This window comes from Schistocerca nitens, chromosome 3 (assembly GCF_023898315.1).
Source record: "Schistocerca nitens isolate TAMUIC-IGC-003100 chromosome 3, iqSchNite1.1, whole genome shotgun sequence".
In the NCBI taxonomy this organism is placed as follows: Eukaryota; Metazoa; Arthropoda; class Insecta; order Orthoptera; family Acrididae; genus Schistocerca; species Schistocerca nitens.
In genome coordinates, this window is record NC_064616.1 from 227,368,751 (window position 1) to 227,391,637 (window position 22,887).

At 42.4% G+C, this 22,887-nt stretch overlaps 1 protein-coding gene across 4 annotated transcripts in view; it reads left to right on the top strand.

Annotated features, from left to right (window-relative positions):
- LOC126248192 (uncharacterized) overlaps positions 1 to 22,887 on the top strand; it is a 127,683-nt gene that overhangs the window by 52,320 nt on the left and 52,476 nt on the right. For all 4 annotated transcript variants that reach the window (XM_049948969.1, XM_049948971.1, XM_049948970.1 and 1 more), the window contains exon 4: positions 21,094 to 21,212. In XM_049948969.1, the coding sequence (XP_049804926.1) occupies positions 21,094 to 21,212 (119 nt within the window). The remainder of the gene's footprint in view (positions 1 to 21,093; positions 21,213 to 22,887) is intronic.

A 22,887-nucleotide genomic window follows, 5' to 3' on the forward strand; every position in this document is an offset into this window, starting at 1 on the left:
GTTTCCAAGCGATTTCTCATACACAAACAGCAGTTGACCGGCGTTGCCTGGTGAAACGTTGTTGTGATACCTCGTGTTAAGAGGAGAAATGCGTACCATCACGTTTCCGACTTTGATAGAGCTGCCTATCGCGATTGCGGTTTATCGTATCGCGACATTGCTGCTCGCGTTGTTCGAGATCCAATGACTGTTGGCAGAATATGGAATCGGTGGGTTCAGGAGGGTAATGCGGAATGCCGCGCTGGATCCCAACGGCCTTGTATCACTAACGGTCGAGATGACAGGCATCTTATCCGCATGACTGTAACGGATCGTGCAGTCCCGTCTCGATCCCTTAGTCAACAGATGGGGACGTTTGCAAGACAACAACCATCTGCACGAACAGTTCGACGACGTTTGCAGCAGCATGGGCTATCTGCTCGGAGACCATGGCTGTGGTTACCTTTGACCCTGCATGACATACAGGAGCGCTTGCGATAGTGTACTCAGCGACGAACCTGGGTGGACGTATTTACAAAACGTCATTTTTTCAGATGAATCCAGGTGCTTTTTACCGCATCATGATGGTCGGATTCGTGTTTGGCGAAATCGTGGTGAACGCACATTGGAAGCGTGTATTTGTCATTGCCATACTGGCGTATCACCCGGCGTGATTGTATGGGGTGCCATTGGTTACACGTCTCGGTCACCTCTTGTTCGCATTGACGGCACTTTGAACAGTGGACGTTACATTTCAGATGGGTTACGACCCGTGGCTCTACGCTTCATTCGATCCCTGCAAAACCCTACATTTCAGCAGGATAATGCACGACCGCATGTTTCAGGTCCTGTACTGGCCTTTCTGGATACAGAAAATGTTCGACTGCTGCCCTGGCCAGCACATTCTCCAGATCTCTCACTAACTGAAAACGTCTCGTCAATTGTGGCCGAGCAACTGGCTCATCACAATACGCCAGTCACTACTCTTGATGAACAGTGGTAACGTGTTGAAGCTGCATGGGCAGCTGTACCTGTACACGCCATCCAAGCTCTGTTTGACTCAATGCCCAGACGTATCATGGCCGTTATTACGGCCAGAGGTGGTTGTTGTGGGTACTCATTTCTCAGGATCTATGCACCCAAATTGCGTGAAAATATAATCACATGTCAGTTCTAGCATAATGTATTTGTCCATTGAATACCCGTTTATCATCTGCATTTCTTCTTGGTGTAGCAATTTTAATGGCGAGTAGTGTACGTCTCCATACATTGTTTCTCGGCTCCGGCATCGGTATTGCCACCAATAACTCGATTTTAATGCACTAATATACTTTCACCATCAGAAAACTTTCCTGATGGACGTCACTAACTCCAGATGAAATACCCGTGGACCAAGGGTTTGATGACCTCACTGTCTTACCCCTTAACTCCAAACAACCATCAGAACACTTACCTCTGGTCAGGAGCATGCAGAACCACAGTGACTCAATTTAGAAGAATAGTTGACCATGGACTGGATAGATATGTACCTCTTAGAACAGTTCGTGATAGGGCTCCCCATGGTGTACGGTCACTATAAAGAAACTGCTACAGAAATATTGATTGGTGTGTAGTAGCTGTAAAACAAACTACAGGGCTTGTATCTTTCCTATCCCCCCCTTTTTTCCTCATTATTCATTTCAAATTATTATTTGTTGCTGTCGCACTTGAGTGACAGAAAGAATATACTTCGTTTTGAAGTCTAACTGTGTTACCTAAAACGAAATGTCCCTCTTTGCCTACTAATGAATTTTAAAGATCCTCCAATTAAGGTTGAAAAGTGTTGCTTTGAAACTTATATCATTTTACTTTGTTTCTTGATTATGCAAAGAACACACTTGTTAACAATGCCTAGACCCAACCATGCCTACATTAATAATAAAATTTCCATCTCCACACTGAAGTTAGCCCATTTCTGTATGATTTTCCTAAAAAAATTCTATTATTGTGGCAGTCCATGGTGGCATTCGTAACTGTTCAACTGATAATGTACTGACAGTGGATGCTACTAGCTGAGAACGTCAATACTGCTAGATTCACTCATTTTGTGTGTAATTACTCACATCCTCCACAAATAAACAGGATAATTACTCATTGTTGCCGTACCAATTGATGGAAAACATCTAGGCTCATATTTCATCACATCAGGAAACTGCTTGAATAATTTTTGTGCAACCCTAACAATGACTCCTTGCATTACAGTGCATGACTTTTAATGCTTAGCGTAGTTGAACATAAAACGACGAGACAGTGCTCATGTTGGAAAAAAACACACACTTGTCACAGAAAGTTTGAGAGAACCAGTGATGCGTAAGGGGTACGATATCCTATGTCATGCCATTGTCAATAGTAGTACTATTTACCAGTTGTAGATTGAGAGATGCTGAATGAAATGCATTTGGCTGTCAAGGGGGCGATGCGTGCAGGATTCAGTAACCAACATTGCAGAATCTCATTGGAAGATTTCCTAAACCCAAAGAAATTCTGATCGTGTATAAAGGCTGCCACTGGCCTGAAAGTTAGTGTCCAGACACTCATGGATCACCTAGGAACTGAAGCTGACAGTAGCAAAGCAAAAGCCGAAATGATGAATTTCATGTTCAAATGTTCCATTGGGAAAAATGAGTGATATAGGCTGAAGAGCCAAAACATTATGACCACCTTCTTAATAGTATGTTGGTTCACCTTTGGTATGCAATACAGTGGTGAATCTTTGTGGCATGGATTCAAGTCCTTCATAGGTATTGAGGGTATGTGGCACAAAACATATATACATAGGCCACACAATTCCCATAAATCTTGACTATCCATTGTAGAGGATGGTGGTAGTGCAGCCATATAGGATTAGTAATCATAAATAACAATATTATGAAAAGACTACGTTGCTACTCGCCACAGGAATGTGGTGATGAGTTGCAGAGACAATGGGAAGATTGCTAATCATGAAAGTGTTTGGCCAAAAGACTTCCTTTGGAAATAAAAAAAGAATCACATACATGCACTCAAGCAGTACACACACACAGACACACACACACACACACACACACACACAGACGACCACTGTCTCTGAACTACCCTTGAAATCAGCCATCTGATTTACAAAGGAAATGTGCTGCACTTCAGTGACTGCTTCACAGCCTGTGCCATCTGGATACTTCCTACCAACACCAGTTTTTCTGAATTGCACTGGTGGGAAATCTCTCTACAACATATCCATTGTTCATGTAACCCACCTCCCCTGCTTCAACCTTCACAGTTATGCCCTCCTTGATCTACCTGTCTCCTTCCATGCTCCCTCTCCAGCTCTACACACATCTTATATTCTGGCAATGCACCTGCAAGTCTTTTCCCCTTTCTCCTGTCTCCTCTCCCCTCTCCTTTTCCACTCCTGCCACCCACAGAGGCTCAGCATTTGTTTGCTGAGTACGGGCTTGGCGACCCTGTGGTTCCTGAGCCAGGGACTGGTAAGCATCACCATTCTTCTGCTGATGCTTCAGCAACCACTGTGTGGTGTGGCAGTGGAACGTTGTGTGTCTCAGGAAACGGGGCTCTTGGCTTGACTGCCCATGTCGCGAGGACGGAATAAACCTCTATAAAAAGCCCTCAATCTTAAGGTGTGAGTCTAACAAGAGGGTTCATGCAGTCAGTCCTCCTGATTCAGTCAGTAGTAACAGAATGCAAGCCGCTTTGGAAAAAGTGTTTCTTATAGTTAAAGGAAAAGAGGGGAGTTTTGAAAAAGAAGGCGTTACTGGCACCTTAAAATCTGTCAAGCGGTTGCGAAATGGGACCCTGTTGGTTGAAACATCTAGCTCCCAACAGGTCAAGAAACTTCAGAAAGCTCAATGCCTCTGGGAGTATGCGATAGAAACTGAATTGCGCAACACCTTGAACTACAGCAAAAGTTTTGTGACTTGCAGGTAACTAGTTGACATTCCCAGAGAACACCTAAAGCCAAATGGTCCCAAGAAGGGATTGTCGACACGCAACACATTGTGAAATGGATGGATGGCAATCTCGTAAAATCAGACTCATTTATCCTCACATTTAACAGCACCAAAGTACCAGAGCATGTGAAGGCAGGTTTTCTACACCTCAGTGTACGACCTTGTTACCCAAATGCAACGTGGTGTTTTAAATGCCAGCATTTTGGGCACACTACTCTCGGCTGTGAAGGAGAAGCCACTTGTGGGAAATTTGGTAAAGTCACCCGGTAGGGCGTTGGTTGCTCCTCTCCTCAAAAGTGTGTCAGCTGGTTTGGGAATCACCCTGCGTGGAGCGGGGACTCAGAGTTTTCCTTGAGTAGTGGAAGATCCAGGAGATCAAAATGACAAAGCTCAACCCATATGGTGAAGCCAAGAACCCATATTCGCTGCCTCCTTATCTTACATTCTAAACAGCCAATCCTGAAAACTGATGCTGCTGCACAAACAGAGGTTGCTAATGCCAGCACTAGCGCCTGCATTTGTCACTGCACATGTGCTGCTGCAGTTCCTTTGAAACTTGCCCGTCCCCCTCTACCTTCAGAAAAGGTCATGGTTGCTGAAATCATGAACCTTCCTGCCCCTCCACAGGTCAAGTCTTGTGCACCGCCCAGCACTGCTACACCCCCTATCACTTCTGAGGTTGTGACTCCGAAGCCGCCTCAGACCAAAAAATCGAAATCAAATACCTCACCTGCTGAAGGAGACAGGAGGTACACAGTCTGATGATGTCAATGTCATTCTGTCTGACGTCTCTCTCGAATCTTCTTCAGAGACAGTCACAGGTGCCGACTCCAGGGGACCTGAGGGGGCCCGAGGCCCCTCAAAAATTCGTTTTGGGGGGGGGGGGGCATAGCCTCCCCAATAATTTAAGAAAATTATTAGGTATATTATGCTTTGTAAAATCACAAAATTATGTTGGAATTTTTTATTTTCCTTGTTTGACGATAGTTACCTTTTAAAATACATTCAGTAATGAGTTAAAGCAAATAATTATTTCTGTAGTAACCAGGTTAACTGAAAACGAGTAGTGTGAATGACAGTGTTACAGTGCTGCGGGCACACTTAGAATTTTTCCCAATGCGCGAACCTTCAAGTAAAGTCTGGCGCCAGTGGGCCAGCGCTGTGGCCACAGCGACATCAAAAGATCTGGAGCAGAAGTGCCTGGAACCCTCCGCCTCGCATCGCCTTCATGCTTTGAGACTTTACGATGACGCGGCTATATAAAGCCAACCCTGCTGTCGCAGTCATTCAGTGTGGATAGTTTCGTGCAGTGCATGCTGCAGAAGTGTTTAGTGTTCCGACTTTAGTGTCTAGCGGACTATTTTATGTGACTATATTTTATTCATTTACTGTAGTCTAGTAGTGTATTGTGAATTAAGTTTGCAATGGATAAATTTCCTACCAAAAAGGCGCGCTTGGTCAGCCTCCAACAATTATTGTGTCATCTATTGCTTCATCATCTTCAGGCGAGAACTATTCACAGCCGAAACCAGGACAATCCGGTAAGGGAGGATTATTTCAGAAGTCTTGGTTGATCAAATTACATGGCTAGAATATGAAGCATCTACCGAAAAAGTTTTTTTGCAAAACAAAGAGGCAGATGCTAAAAATCTATTACAATTTTCTTCAAAGAAAGTAGTTGCATTTACTTCCGTAGTATTTTCTAACTGGAAAAAGGCTTTGCAAAAATTCCGTTTCATGGAAATACGTTTACGCCTAAAGAAGGTGTTCTGAATCTAAATTCTGTCACTAACTGAAGTGTGGCCTCCCAATTGAATGAACTGTTAGATAGTGATATGAAGGAAGGTCGGTTAGCTCTTGAGACAATTTTTACTACCGTGCAATTTCTATGCCGATAAGGACTAGCAATTAGAAGGCACAAAGATGTAAACTCAAATATTTTTCAATTGTTGGAACTCTGAAAGAATGTCATAGCTGAGTTTAAAGATTGGTTAGGGCGTTCCGGGTATATGTGGATGTCCCAATATATTCAAAACGAGATCATCGATCTACTAGGGAAGTGTGTGTTGAGAAAGGTAATGGCTTCAATCAAGAAGACTGAACATTTCTCTACCATGGTTGATGAAACAAGTGATTCTTCGATTCATGAACAAGTCTCATTTTGTATTCATACTGTTGATGATTAATTAATCATCAACAAAGGCTTTATTGGCTTATATGAGACCCCCAACACTGAATCACAAACTCTATTTAGTATTTTAAAAGACATTTTTCTTCGTCTTGACTTGTCAATGGATCACTTACGAGGACAGTGCTATGATGGTGCCTCGAATATGAGAGGTAAGTTCAAAGGAATAAAAAAGTTAGTTTTGGATACACAACCAAAAGCACGTTATGTGCAGTGCACTGCTCACAGTTTAGACTTGACAATTGTAGACAGTCTCTGCCATCTTACGTCTATGGGGAATATTATGGCTTTAGCCAAGGACTTAATAAACACCGTAAGGGAACCCAACAAATGGATGGGAATTTTCAGAGGCATATGCTGCATGAGCATCAACAACCAAGCTGGTCTACGACCCCTTTGCCTGACTCAATGGACTATGTGAGCTTCTAGTATCTTAAGAATATTGAAAAACTTTGAAGAACTTTTAGGGTTATTTGAAACATTTTTTTCAGAGGACATAACAGAGGCAGGTTACAAATGTGCAGGCTTCCTTGGGTCAATGTTACAATTCAAGACTTATTCCTTTCTACGTCTTTATTGCCATGCATTGAACCCAGTAGAGGATGTCAATGAAAAAATTCAGTGCCCTCGTTTAAGTGTTGCTGATCTGGAAAAAATATTGGAGGGCTTGAGTTGTATATTGAATGAAGGTGTGATAGTTTTGAACACTTTTGGGAATTGTGTTTAAAAGAAAAACCTTCACAAGTTAATGATCCTTTGCTTCCTTGGAATTGACGTATACCAAAGAAGTATGAAAACAATGAAGCTAGTTCACCACACACTTTCAAAACTCCAAAGGAATACTACAAAGTTATTTACATTGAAGTTTGTAAAATGGTGCAATCTTGCATTGCTGAGCGGTTTGCTACAACTGGACTCACACATCATTTCATTTGAACGCTTGCTTTTAGTAAACAGAGGTGAAACAAATTTGGAAAAATCATCTGAGTTTCTCAAAGATGACCTATACATTGAGAGACTGCGCTTACACGTGAATATGTTAGCTGATATCGCTAATAAACACCTTCTTTAGGTGTAAACGTATTTCCATGAAACGGAATTTTTGCAAAGCCTTTTTCCAGTTAGAAAATACTACGGAAGTAAATGCTTGATGTAAGAAAGTACATTAGACAAGTGCCTGCATTTGGAGAAATGTTATGTGAAGTAGTGAAATGCATTAAGCTTCTCAAAGTATTTCGAATCACGACAGCAACGGCAGAGTGGTCATTTAGCGCCCTTAGACGTCTGAGGTCATATCTCCAATCAACAATGGGATAGAAGTGATTGAACAACTTGGCTGTTCTTCATGCCCACCGAGATGTTTATGATGAATTTGACATCTGACCAGTCATCAACGACTTCATATTCAGTATTGCAGTCAGGTGGTCGACATTTGCACCTTTCTAAAGACACTCTAGCCCTAATAATGGCATTTAGAGCAATATTAAAAGTCTTTATAAAATAGAGAATTAAATACAAAATAATGTTAATTTTTCAGTTACGAAATATTGATACTAGTATAGTACTGTATTACTATAGTACTGTATTAGTTATTTTCAAATACTTAAATATTTTACCGTGTAAGACCCAATTAAAACCTGCTATTTACATACTTTTTGACTGAAAGTATTAGGCAGACTGTATTAACTGTATTAAAGCATTAACTTTGAGATATTGTTTTTGTTTATTGAAACCTGAGCCTTATTCAAAGTAAGCTTCAATTAGCTATTTCGCTTATTAATCAAAGTGTTGTTACTATGCAACAGCAATATTGTATATTTTATCCTTTTAATGATAGTTTAGGATTTATTTAAATGTAATTCAGTCTTTTCAGAGCTAATATTCACTGTAATAGTTTATAAGCATGATTATTACTGTAAATTAAATTACCTTTTCACGTAAATACTGTGCGTGTTTGTTTTGTTTCTCTTTTGGAAGCCAAAAAATTTGTCAGGTATGTTGAGTTTCCTGGAGTGTCGAGTTATCGAGAGTCCAGTTTTCGGGGTTCTAATGTTGAACATATGACTCTAAAATGCTTAAAAAAACTTTAAAAATCACTGTTTTTATCTAAAACTTAGAAAATTTCCCAGGGTAGGACCCCCAGTATGCCCCCCCCCCCCTCAATATTTTTTATAATTCGGCTCCCCTGGAGGTTGATGTCGCACTGGGACAATCATCTCGGCCTAAAACTGAGTCTCCACCCATTGTGGGCTCCCCTCCCTGGCAGAAAATCAAGATGTGAGTACTACCACCACAGCAACGGCCCCTGTGCTTGTGTTTACAGGAAACACATTTAAAAGCATCTGATGCTCCTATACTGCAGGGCTATATGCTACATCGCAAGGATGACCTGACTGGGTAAAGGGCCAAAGGAGGGGTCGCCATTTTTGTCAATAATGGGCACCACTCCTCTACTCTCTCCTGGATACTGACCTCCAAGCAGTTCCAGTTGAAATTCATGCACGTCAGAGGCTTACAGTTTGCCCTGTTTATTTAACTTCACTGGATGCAGTAGACTCTGAGGCTCTCAGAGATCATTTGGAACAACTCCCTTGACCAATTCTCCTCCTGGTAAACCTCAATGCCCATCGTGTGGGGCTCAACCTCTACTTGCCCTCGGGGTCAAGTTTTACAGAGCCTTCTGGCATCTCAAGAGCTGTGCATCCTAAACACTGGTATACAGACTCATTTCTGTGACGCTACTGGGTCAGTCTCAGCCGTCAACCTATCTCTCTGCTCTCCAGCCCTCGCCGACTCTATTCAGTGGGACGTCACTGACGACCTTCATCCCAGTGACCACGTCCCCATCTGCATTCACCTACCGAATGGTGTGTTGTTGGAACAGAAGCCATCAACATGGATGACTGGCAGGGATAACTGGATGCTGTTCAGCCCGTTGGCTGTGTTTGAACACCGTGACAATGTCCAGGAATGTGATCCATCACACTGCTGATCTGTCCATACCAAAGTCTTTCATCCCTCTTAAGAGACGACCTGTATCTTGATGGACAGACGAGTGCCATTCAGCCATCTGGAACAGGCGTGCAGCTCTATGATGGATTAAATGCCACCCAACAGCAGACAGTGTCATCGCCTTTCGAACTGTGAGAGCCAAGACTCACTGTGTCATTAAAGAGAGCAAAAGAAATGGTTATGGCAAGTGTTCCTGGACTCTTTGAACCGTTCCACTTATTCCACAAAAGCATGGGAAGCCATCTGGGGCATTTCTGGTAAACACAGCTGATTACCGATAGCAGCAGTGCTGAAACAGGGGTGCCTCAGATGCTGGCTGAGCATTTTGCACAAACTACTGCCAATGCAAGTGAGGATCCGGTGTTTCATAGCTACCGTACAACTGTAGAGAGGGAAAAATTGGACTTAAGCTCCAACAGTTCTGAGGGCTACCTCTCCCCTTTCTCCATGTGGGAACTCGAATCGGCACTGACTGAAATTTATGACACTGTATCCGGTCACAACCACATCCGGTACTGCATGCCTCGACATTTGCCAGCAGCATCAAAGGAAATCCTCCTCGAATGCTTTAATCTAATATGGCAGACAGGCAACTTCCCCAACTCATGAAGCGAGTCAATTCTGATAGCTCTCCTCAAACCAGGAAAGGGCTGCTCACGTCCTAGTAGTTATCGGAACATTGCCTTAGCAAGCTGTGTAGGAAAGACTGTGGAGCGAAAGGTTAACTGTCATCTGGTCTGGTTGTTAGAGACCAGTCAACTTCTTAGCTGCTCTCAGTGTGGGTTCTGAAGAATTTGGTCCGCTGCCGACAATCTGACCCTCCTAGAGGCGACTATTCAGCAGGCTTTCCTCTGGAAGCATCCTTGTATCAGCATTTTCTTCAATATAAGTAACGCATACAATACTACTTGGAGACACTGTATTCTCGTACAGCTGCATCAATGGGGCTTTCATGGCCACCTCCCAATCTTCATAAGGTCTTTCCTGTCTCAGCAGTTTTTAGGACCGAGTTGGTGACACACTATCTGATTGATTTGAGCAGGAGAATGGTGTCCCTCAGGACAGTGTTTTAAGTGTTACCCTCTTTGCCATAGCTGTCATCAGTATCATGTCTACGGTAAGGAGACCTGTACACTGCTCCTTATTTGTGTAAGATTTTGCTGTTTTCTGTTCCCCCTCCAGTGTTGCAATGGTGAACCATAAATTGCAACTTCCAGTGCGGAGGTTAGAGGAGTGGGCTGTAAGGACGGGTTTTCGGTTTTCTGCAGATAAGTGTATGTGTGTTCATTTTAATCATTCTCATTGTCTTTTTAATTTGCCTGCCTTGAATATGAGGGACAGCATCCTACATTTTAAACATATAGTGCGGTTTCTGGGCCTCATTTTATACTCCAGATTCTCAAGGTTGCCACACTGATGAGACCTGAAGGCACTGAACATCATTAAGTGCGTTAGCCACAGGTCGTGGGGAGTGGACAGGGTGCATCTCCTCCAGTTTTATCGGGCTTTTGTGTGTTCATGGCTGGACTACGTGAATGGTGTATGGGTCAGTGAGGCCCTCTTATTTATAGATCATTGATGCTTTCTACCATGAATGAATTCGGCAGGCCATGGGCGCTTATTGGATCATTCCCATACCCAGCCTCTGTGCTGAGGTGGTGGAACCGCCACTTGCCATCCAACACCAGCTCCTCATGGTGAGCGGGCGTGTAAGTTCCTCGCAGTTCGAACTTCACCCACACACCATACTGTTGGTTGCCTGTCTCTGTAGTGCCATTTTCTAACCGTCCATGAGCCACAATGCCATTTGGGATCCATGTGCAGCGTTCGCTGGACTCACTCGGTGTGAAGCCAGTACAATCCCAAATCCAGGGTTTTAACTGTCTGCCGCCCTGGTTTCTAGAGAGTCCCAGAGTGATTTTAGAATTGGTGCGGTACAGGAGAGATAGCACTCCTGCTTATGTTTTTAAGGTGATATTTTCTGACATTTTACTTGAGCACCGCAACCATGTAGCTGTTTTTATGGATGGGTCTAAGCAGGGGCTTCGTTCATTGCTTCGTCGTCTTCCCAGATTGTGTCCTCAAGGTTAGACTGCCTCCAGAATTTACTATCCTCGATGCAGAATTATATGCAGTCTTGCAGGCACTGGAGCAAATGAGACATTCTCCCAGTGTTAGAATTCTCGTCTGTTCAGATTCTCTCAGTGCCCTTCATTTTCTCCACCGTTTGTACCCAGCAGATAAATTAAAGAATATCCAGGATGCCCTCCTCCAACTATGACTGGGGAAGTAGGTGTCTTTCTGCTGGGTACCAGGGCACATGGGAATTGTGGGGAACAAATGGGTGGATCTAACAGCCAAGGAGGTGTGTCATGATCCTCAGCTATTTCAGTGTGCTATCCCCTGCATGCTCTCACCTTGCTGTTGAGGTATAAAGTCCTATGGCGATGGAAAGACAAGTGGCTGGAAGTGACTGAGAACAAGCTCTGTGTAGTAAATCCCACAACTCAGTAGTGGAGTACTTTCTCCCAGCCACGTCGACAGGACGATATCCTTCTTACTCATCTTCACACAAGCCACAGCCCCATGATGCATGGATTCTTGCTTATGCAAGAACACCCTCCAATGTGTGGTGCCTATGGCGTGCACATCACGGTGCGCCACATTTTGTTGGACTGAATTTTATTCGCTGACCTGTGGACTGCAGCAGATTTTCCAGCGGATCTGCAGTCTATTTTATGTAGTGATTAAATGAATGTGATTCGAGTTTTAAAGTTTTGTGAATTGTCCAACAATTTTAACAAGATTCTAGGGAGATGTTTTCAATATGTCAACAAGGTGGTTGGCTCACTCAAGTTTTTAGTAAGTGGTCAGCCAGTCACATTTCCCTGTGCTTTTCTCTTAGCTCGTCTGTGTTTGGTTTTAATTTCTTGATTAGCTATCTTCCCTCCTAACTGGTTTTAGTGCATGCGAGAGTGCATGTGAGATAGAGTGACTGTGTGGTCATTTCGAGTGCAAGCGTGTACAACAGTTTTAGTTCATCTCCACATTTGTTTGTTTTAATAAGTGTAAGGGCGCTGATGACCTCGCCATTGGGCGCCCATACGATCCAAACAAACACACACACACACACACACACACACACACACACACACACTACTATAGAACAGCCTCCTGACTCTGCATCTAGTGGCCCTATCCTGTCTCTACCTCATCCATGTCCCTGCACACTCTCAAAGGTAGCACAACACCTTCCCTCACCCCTACCCTGTTATCCCTCCCCCTCCTACCCTATGCCTTCTCCTTACCCCCACCACACACCCAGCATTGCTGTTCAAATCAGATGTAGCTGCAGTCCACAAGCAGGTCACAACTGTTGGAGACAGTTGCTGTGTGTGTGTGTGTGTGTGTGTGTGTGTGTGTGTGTGTGTGTGTGTGTGTGTTTTGCACATGTCCTGTCATATTAATGTGACCACTGGGTAAGTTTGGTACCTATATCTAGTAACCACTCGGACTGCAGGTGGCAGCACCAGCAGTGGAAAGTGTATGAAGCATGGCAGGGTGTCGAAAAAATCCGTGCAGTCGTTGTCAGAATGAGGAAACAGAGTGATTTATCAGATGTCCTAAAGTGTATGATCATTGGCTTTTGGGCCAAGGGTGGAACCATTTCTAAAATGGCTAAGTTTGTAAACTGTTCACGTGCCACCATACTTAAAGTATATCAAGTACGGCTAGATCCAAAGGCAACTGTGATGCACTACAGGCCATAGATTATGGCTGAAAAACGATTAATGGAGATGTGTACGGGCGAGTAGACATGCAGCTGTTGAGCAACTGACTGGCAGATGAACCAAGGGGCTACCAACAGTTACTTCTTAATGACCATTCAGCAAACCTTGCTGCATATAAGCCTCCACAGCAGGTATGTGGCTCACTCATGCTTGATAATAACTGGTCATCGGCGACGAAGGCCAGAATTTGCATGTCAGTACCTCAACTAGAAGCCCACCAAATGGTGACAGGTGACCTTTTCAGATGAATCACGTTTTATGCTCCATTGGACAGATGGCTGTTAGCATGTACACCATGAAATGTCTGAATGCAAACACCCTGCGAGAATCGTCAGAACAGGAAATTTTTCTTGGCTTTCCCAGAGTGACCATGTCAACCCCTAAATTCAGTTTGCTTTTCCTTGGCATGATGACAACACCTGCAGGACAGAGCGATGTGTCGCACGTCTCACAGTGTATACACGTCATTCAAAGAGCATCAGAATCTCTCTCTTCCCTTATCCCAACACGCGCATTTTCCCATACCTCAACTGTTCCATACTTTTTTTCCCACGTTTTTTACTTATTTGTTTGTGCGTATTTTTACATATTTGCACCTATTTGTGCATATTCTTGCATATTTTTGCACATCTTTACGTATTTGTGTCTGACTGTGCGTATTTTTACACGCCATTTTCTTTATCCAGCCTCCCTCACAACCACCTAATGCCTTCTGTTACCCATTTCCTACTTAATTATCCAGTTTCTTCAACGTCATCCCTGCTACAATGAACAGCAGATCGATCTTTCTGCATTGTTTCAGAAAACTTCCCTTTTCCTGGTTAAGACCCAGTCCCAAACCCTATTCCTTAAATGATGCCTAAACCATATTATCATCCCCCCCTCCCCATCAAACGGCTCAACCATACAAATTCCTTTCTCTTGATCCCAGCTCTTCTTTCATAATGACATTTACATTTTCAGAGTCCACCAGTTCTTGTCCTTCACAAACCTGGTGCTACAGAAACATATCTCCATGGCACAGGCGTCCCAGAACCACCTCTACTACCTCCACAAGATATTTGTACTGTGCAGTCCCTACTACGTACACCATATCTCTGAAACTGAATCCCTTGCTCTATAGCGCCTGGAAGAGCATTCCAGACACCACCTTCATAAGTTACCCAACCTGCTGACATCCTTCTGCCGCTTTGGGCACCACTATCCAACTCATGTCCTACCCACAGTGTTCCTCATCATCAACTCCTCATAGCATCCAGAACCTGACTAGCTCACCTTTTCAGCTTCCCACGCCCCCCAAATCTCCCTACCAACGCTCCACTAAATCTGAAGCACCACAGAAGATTCAGTCCCATCCAGAGGCCTCACTTTCAGCCTACACCCAAATTTAACCACATTGGACTTGTCAAAGACATACTGTCATTCTCATAATCCTTGCAATGGAAACATTCCCTCCAGCGAAAGCAAGCCTAATCCCAATATTGTCTTAGTTCAAGCCACCATCCAATCATGATCCTCCCTCCCACCTTCCACCTAATCACCCCTTGGTCATTTTCCACAAATTCCTTACATCCAATCTGGTCTCACCATCCTTCCCCAAGTCGCTTCCTAAGAACACTAGCCTTTCAGTACAAGAAATGACAGCTATACACATCCTCAAAACAGATCCTCACCTAATCATCCTATCAGCAGACACAGGTCCCCCCACTGTCACTATTAATCACAGTGACTACCTGGCACAAGATCTCTGCCAATCGTATGACTCCTCCATGTTTAAACTCTGCCATGGTGATTCCATCCCAGAAATTCAACATAACCTGCAACCCATACTTAAAGCCTTAGATCCTCGACAGAACCTCCCATGAATCCATTTTCCTTTTCACCTCTATGATAGCCCACACACTCACTTTCTACAAGCTACCTAAAATCAACCAAACCAACATTCCTGCACACCACAATGATAGGTGGGTACTGTCCTCCCACTGAAAGAATTTTGGTCTTCATGTATCAGCACCTCCAACCAAGTGCCAAAAATCTAGCCCCCAAGGGCAAAGATACCAACCACATCTTTCACTGACTCTCCGCCATCCCCACTCTTTTACTTCATGGATACTTACTCATCACTGTTGACACCACTTCCCTATACATGAATATCCCTCATGCCCATGATCTTGCCACTATTGGACATTACCTCTCCCAACATCCATCAGATTCCAAACCCACTACCTCATTCCCGATACACCTAAGTAACTTTATACTAACATACAATTACATTTCCTTTGAAGGGAAGGTATAGAAACAAATCTGCAGCACAGCCATGGGCACCCACATGGCACCATCCTATGTGAACCTGTTAATGGGCCATCTAGAGGAAATCTTCCTAGCCTCCCAAAACCCCAAATCCCTTGTGTGGTTCAGGTTCATTGATGATATCTTCATGATCTGGTCTCAAGGTCAAGACACCATATCCTCATACCTTCACAACCTCAATCCCTTCTCTCCCAGCTTCTTCACCAGTCCTCCTAAACCCTGTGTGCCACATTCCTGAATGTTGCCTTCCTTCTCTCTGATAGCTCCATCCTCACCTCTGTCCACATTAAACCCACCAGCCTCCAACAGTACTTGCAATTCAACCACTGCCATCCCTTTCACGCAGAAACGTCCCTCACATACAGCCTGGCCCCTTGGGGGCAGCATATCTGCAGTAACAAGAACACCCTTGCCCAGTACGCTGTAGGTCTCACAAAGGCTTTCACAGACAGGCACTCTACTCCAGACCTAGTTTTCAAACAGATTTCCCATTCCATATCCCCACACACCTTCTTCCCCCCACCCCCACCCCAAAGAACCAGCTACAAAGGAGTGTTCCCTTTGTCACTCAGTATCACCCCAGACTGGAACATCTAAACCACATCCTTTGTTAGGGCTTTGATTGTGTATGTGCCCTGAAATGAGAGACATCCTACCCAAGATTCTTCCCACCACTCCCAAAGTGATGTTCCGTTGCTCACCAACTCTATGACATCTTAGTCGATCTCTATGCCACTCCCAATCCTAGCCCCTTGCCACAGGGATGATATCATTGTGGAAGACCCAGGTGAAAGACTTACCCAATCACCCACTAAGCATTTCCTGTTCCAGTCTTGTCACAGGCTTGTCCTCCACCATCAAGGGTTGAGCCACGTCGTATACCAGCTCAGCTGCAATCATTGCACACCTTTTGGTATTGATATGATTACCAACCAGCTGTCCACCAGAATGAATGGCCACTGCCAGACTGTGGCCAAGAGCAAAGTGGATCACTCTATGGCCAAGTTGCAGCTGAAAATAACACGCTTGATTTCAGTGGCTGCTTCACAAACTGGGCCATCTGTATCGTCCTGTCCACCACCTGCTTTCCTGAACTGCATAGATGATAGTTACCCTTAAAACACATTCTTTGCTTCTGAGATTAGCCTGGCCTCAATCTACAATAACTTAAGGGAAAACAACCTCCACCCAATAGTTTCTGCCCCCTCTGTCTTATCACCTACTCCCAGTTTACATCCCCTCACCCTCACTGTGCATCACTCTCTGCCAACACACCCAGCAGTCTTTTTCCCTCTCTGCTCCTTTTATTTTCCATTCCCTGTCCCCCTCCCCCCCCCCCCCCCAATGAATTCTAATCCCTGCTTGCTCCACCAGACAGCACTCTTCTCTCCCACCATTCATACACTGATATCCCCCCCCCCCCCAATGAATTCTAATCCCTGCTTGCTCCACCTGACAGCACTCTTCTCTCCCACCATTCATACACTGCTATCCCCCCCCCCCTTTTATGGCTTCACTCCAGATTCCTGCTTTCATTCAATACAACAGTTGCAGTCTGGCCAGAGCAGTGGTCTTGTGTGCTTGAGGTATGCCTGCTTGTGCAAATATGTGGTGTGTGTTTTCTTTTTTTTCTGAAGAAGGCTTTGACTGAAAGCTCAGTGTGTAACAGTTCTTTCAGTATGCCTGTCTGCAATTCAGTGTGTCATCTTTATGGTGAGGAGCACTCTATCTGTCCTTTTCATTATACAGTGTTTATTCCATCATGGAGTTTCTATTGTTTGTAATTATAAATAAAATAATCTCTGGCTGCAGCAATGATTTTAAAAAGTTATTAGGTGATCGATTTTGGAACTGCCAATCCCTTCTTGAGATGTATCCTAGGTAGACATCTAATCAGTGTAAGGTATTATTTTCCAATTCACAGCTGGATGTCAGCCTAATAGCAAGTGTGAAAGCTCCACTTCCACCTCCACACCACCACACAACATTGTACCTCATAGACTGGCAAGAGACTCGCCTTGTACAGTTCTAAGCTGCTATTATATAACACGTCAAATAAAGCATTTTAACTTTACATAGACCACTATTAACTGCCTATACAGGGTGAACATTCATAAAACTGACAAACTCCAGGAACAGATTCCTGACTGGAAATGGAGGAAAAAGTTCTTATGAACATGTGTCCAGAAATGAGACAGTGTGTGTGCAATAAGAAATAATCATCCTGGAACATGGTACAGTGCATCCACCTCACAACTGATGTTCAAAGTGGCCTTCGTGGGATGCAATGCACACATTCATCTGTTGCATCATACTTTGGCATTCACCATTCTTGTGGGCTACTTGCCTCGAGCTTGTACTAGGGTTCGTCTCAATACCCTGTGCAACATGGTCCTCCAAATATGGTGTATGCATGGTCCACAGCCTCCCTGCATGTTTGATCTGGCTGAAAGTGCCCATGGTCACATAAATGCCCAAGAAGGGCTTGAAGTGTTGAGTGCTATTGACAAGGGATTTCAAATTGATTCTGTATTTCTAGATTTCCAGAAGCCTTTTGACACTGTACAACACAAGCAGTTTGTAGTGAAATTGCATGCTAATGGAATATTGTCTCAGTTATGTAACTGGATTCACGATTTCCTGTCTGAGAGGTCACAGTTCATAGTAATTAATAGAAAGTCAAAGAGTAAAACAGAAAAGACTTCTGGAGTTCCCCAAGGTAGTGTTATAGGCTCTTTGCTCTTCCTTATCTATATAAATGATTTAGGACACAATCCGAGCAGCTGTCTTAGGTTGTTTCCAGATGACACTGCCATTTATCGACTAGTAAAGCCATCAGAAGGTCAAAACAAAATGCAAAACGATATAGAAAAGATATCTGTTTGGTGCAAAAATTGCAAATTGACTCTAAATAACGGAAAGTGTGAGGTCATCGACATGAGTGCTAAAAGGAATCCATTAAACTTTGGTTACACAATAAATCAGTCAAATTTAAAGCTCATAAATTCAACGAAATACCTAAGAATTACAATTACGGTTAAATTAAATTTTAAGGAACACACAGAAAATGTTGTAGGAAAGGCTAAACAAAGCCTGTTTGTTATTAGCAAGACACTTAGATAATGTAACAGAGCTACTAAAGAGACTGCCTACACTACACTTTTCTGTCCTCTTTAAGAATACTGCTGCACAATTTGGGATCCTTACCAGATAGGGTTGACAGAGTACATTGAGAAAGGTAAAGGAAAAGAAGCATGTTTTGTATTATCACGAACTAGGGGAGACAGTGTCACTGAAATGATACAGGATTTGGGGTGGATATCATTAAAACAAATGCATTTTTCGTTGCAGTGGAATCTTCTCACGACATTTCAATCACCAAATTTCTCCTCTGAATGCAAAACTGTTTTGTGGATACAAACCTACATAGGGAGAAATGATCATCATAATAAAATAAGGAAAATCAGAGCTCGCACGGAAAGATATAGGCGTTTATTTCTGCATGCTGTACGAGACTGGAATAGTAGAGAATTATTGTGAAGGTGGTTCGTTGAACCCTCTGCCAGGCACTTAAATGTGGTTTACCTGGTGTCTGTGAGGGTACTTGTTTTACTTCAGGGTACTTCTTCTTGACAGTTTCCATCTGCTTGGCCATACAGAAACGCCATCTTGGCTTCTCAACATGAATACTTGACCATTCTAATCTGTACAGTATGTGGTGTAAATCACACAACCTGCAACACACAAGGAACACATGTCATGTGGCCAGAGGAACTCCCATTCATCCACACCATCTACCGTTCCAACAATGTATTTCTGCACACATGTTAATAGCACCTGTTTCCTCCATTTCCAGTTAGGAATCCATTCCTGTTTGACAGCTTTATTAAGGTTCACCCTGTATACTGTCAATGTTAGAAGCTATCTGATACATATATCACGTAAATTTTAGGAGTGGCTAATGAGGTATCCTTTTACTTTGTGTTTAAATATTTGTGGATTTTAAATTTCCTGCCTGATACCCTCCTGGAGACTTTTGCCCCAGAGTATAATACTCCATTTTGAATCCTAGAGATATACATCTAGTCCTTATAAAAATTATTTCTACTTCAGGTACTGCAGTTATAAACAGCTCTGTTCAGTCTAAGTTCACTCTTGTTATTAACCACAAATATGTATAGGGAGTGTATGTACTGTCATGTAAGTGGAAGAATCCATCAGTCCCTGAAGAGGCTTCTACAAGGTGTCCAGTTACCTACATTATGTTGTATTCTTACTATGTGCCTCTGTAGAGTAAATACTATTTTTTCATCTTAGCTGCAATGTCCCTGAAAGATTATAGCATGTGACAGAACTGAAAATGTGCTAGCAATTCTGTTTGCAGGTCAACACATTGTAAGAGATTTCAGAGTGTAAAGCAGGCCGAACTGAGCTTCTTCATTTAACTTATCCACATATTGCTGCTGCCACGGTTTATTGTCCATGTGGGTACCGATGAACATCACTCTTGAAGTCTCTCCCAGTGTGTGTCCATTGATCTTTGCTTCTGGTATCTGTGTTTGCTGTGTACTCAGATGTGTTTGAACCTCATACAAATACACTTGTCCAGAATTAAAACAATCAACATCTTTCTTATGTGCTGCAAGAACTTTGCATATATACTTTGTTTTTCTTTAGCTCTACTCTTGTACTTGTGTCTCAATTTGGTACTGTGTAATATTTAGTGCTGTAAATCATATTAATAAATATTTGTACCTGAATGGGTAAGGGATTTTAAATAAACTGGCAATCTTATTCAATATTTGGATTCTATTGTAATTCATGAAGTTTCCTCAAGGAAAGACATATACTGTCTGTTTTCAGGCATGCAGCCATTAATTATTATTCCCCCCTTCTGCTATCTGGGCTGAAACCATTCCAGCCAATGCCAAGACAAGTCATTAATTGATTTGTCAACTATACTATCATAGAAAGAAATAATGACGTGTCAACTCTGTGCCCAAAAGCTTTGGTCTATGAGGACATGCTGAAAAGTAATGCCTCTGAACTTTTCATGTGAAAATACTTTAAGGTTTGCTATTAACCTTCTACATCTTTAGTCTTCATACCTGCACATTTATTTCTCAACAGTCATTCTTGCAACAAACATATTTCTCCCATTGAGGGACCAATTTGTTGGTACCGTCACTATAGAATGTTTCACTTTGTTAGTAGAGCCCCAACCTCACCTCTGCTTGCACTGCTTCCATCATCATCAAAGTGAAGTCATTGAAGGTGTTCTTTGAGTTTTAGAAAATTGTATAAAGCAGCCAAGTTGGGACCGTATGGAGGATGATCGATAACAGTGAACCCAACCAAGTTGTTGGATTGTTGTAGATGTCACATTGCTTGTGTGTGTGTTCTGGCATTTTCACGCTGAAGGAGAGAGTGCTCCATGTGTGGATGAACTAATCGAAACTCGATTACAGCTCGCTGTTTCCCATGTAGCAACAGTTAACGTTCCGCACTGCTGTGTTACACATTACAATTTGGAGCCCTTCTAGTGGCAGAAGGCTACAAATATGTAGAAATGCTGAATAAAGATGTAGAGTGTTAACAACATTCCTTTTATTTAAGAAAGCTTTTAGAGTTTCAGATAAAAAATTCAGAGGCATTTCTTTTCTGTACATTTATTTTTCTTGGATTTATTGTCTCCATTTTCTTCTTCTGTTCTTTTTATCTCATGTGTGGCATGTTTTTGCTGATTTTTCAGTAAAAGAATTAATGTTCAGTACTTATCATAAGCAATCTTTTTCATTTTCAGATTTGTTAATTATAACTTTTCTTCCAGGTTGATGAACTTATAGAAAAAGAAATACAAAAATGCTGTCTTACGGGAATTTCAATAATCGAGCAAAGTCTGGCAGAACTAAATGATGCTATTGCCAAAATGGGAGATTGCAATAAACAGTAAGTTATATACTTATACTGAAATCAAAGATATTGGTTCATTTGTGTTCTTACTTCTATATTATTTACCTATGATACTGAATTTGTACCAGAATAGAATTCAATTACATATGTGTTTATCGTGAGCTGTTGCTTTAACCAATGAAATGGCCTGGGCACACCTCCATTTCAGTGTATCTGATGTTTCTCTCTTGCAACTTCAAAACCCAGAGGTTTATTCACTATCTGTGTGGCAATAGTGTCATTAACAAAACAGGTTTGTTGGTGCAGCTGTACTGTACTGCAGACTGAGGGGTGTAAATATTAATGGAAACATAAATAAATTTGTTTGAAGGATTCGAGTTAAGACACTAATAGTAAGTGTTGTTTCTCAACTCCTACAGTCCATTAGCTATGACTATTTAATAATGTTACTGGTGAAATTAAACACCATACATGTTTCAGGGTTAATTGCTTTAGAAATTTCATTTAAGATAGACTGTATGTAGAAGTAATCCTTCATTTGAGGTACACTACATCTTACGCAGCTCTTGCATAGTATGTTCAGTCCATGCTAGTGACTAGGTGTTTACATGCAACAATAACAAAACAATGTACTTATGTTGCAAAAACATGTAATTTTAAATTATTAGTATGTGTCTGTTGGATTATTCATTAACTGATCACATTCCCTTGACCAAGGCATACAGTAACAATATGAAGCAGCTGTTACAATCCAAAAAAGTAATAACTGTTGTTAAATTGCAATAAATGGTGTGATTAAGCATCAGATGATGAATCCAAAACTCTGGAGTTTGGTTCTTAGCCAGTCTTAAGATTTTAATCCTTCATTCATCACTTCTTTCACCTCCAGGAACGTTTGTTGAAGTGAAAAATAAGTTGCACTCTAGTTTAGAATCCAAAATCAACTGTATGTCCCCCTATAATTGATCAGGTAAGTCAGTTCAAAGGTCAGAGGAAGGCAATGGCATACCACCCCCAATAAGACCATGCCTAGTAAATTACACAGAATCCTCTAACCATACTATCTCTTTTTTCATTTTTATGCTTTTTATTTCAAGTGATATCCCTCTTTAAATTCTAACTTTCGAAGTGCAAGGATGCCTGAGTCGCAGGTTAACTCAAAGCCCACTGATCAGTAATGCTTATGCTCATGCAGGGAAGTCATGATAGAGACCAATGGCCAGGTGAAACATGTAAATATAGAGGCTAAACAATGTGTTAGGTTGAATTCCATCATAGCAGATACGTGTGAACCAATTGGTGATTCTGAATTGGTAACATGATTGAGGACTTGTTTGCCACAAAACATGAGCACATGGAAATTGCTCATTTCATTATCAATCGTCACTCCTAGCAGCCACAGCTCAGCCCACTGCTGTTGTTGTGTGACTGAGCATTCTATGAAACGGCCATGTCAACATAAGTCATTTTATCAGAGCTACCACTGCAGATATTTATTGGCAGGTAGGACCCTATTCTAAAATACCTCCCCAGCTGCTCCCAGACCAGAGAACTTCCACAGTTCTCTCCAGTCTGGCCCCACTGTAACTACAATTTTCATTCATAAATGAGTTGAATCTAAACTGTTTCCAAAGTTGTTTCGAGAAACTGGTTCCATTTCTGTCCTGAAGAGATAAATGCCTGTAATTTAGCCTCTACAGTTTACGGGTGG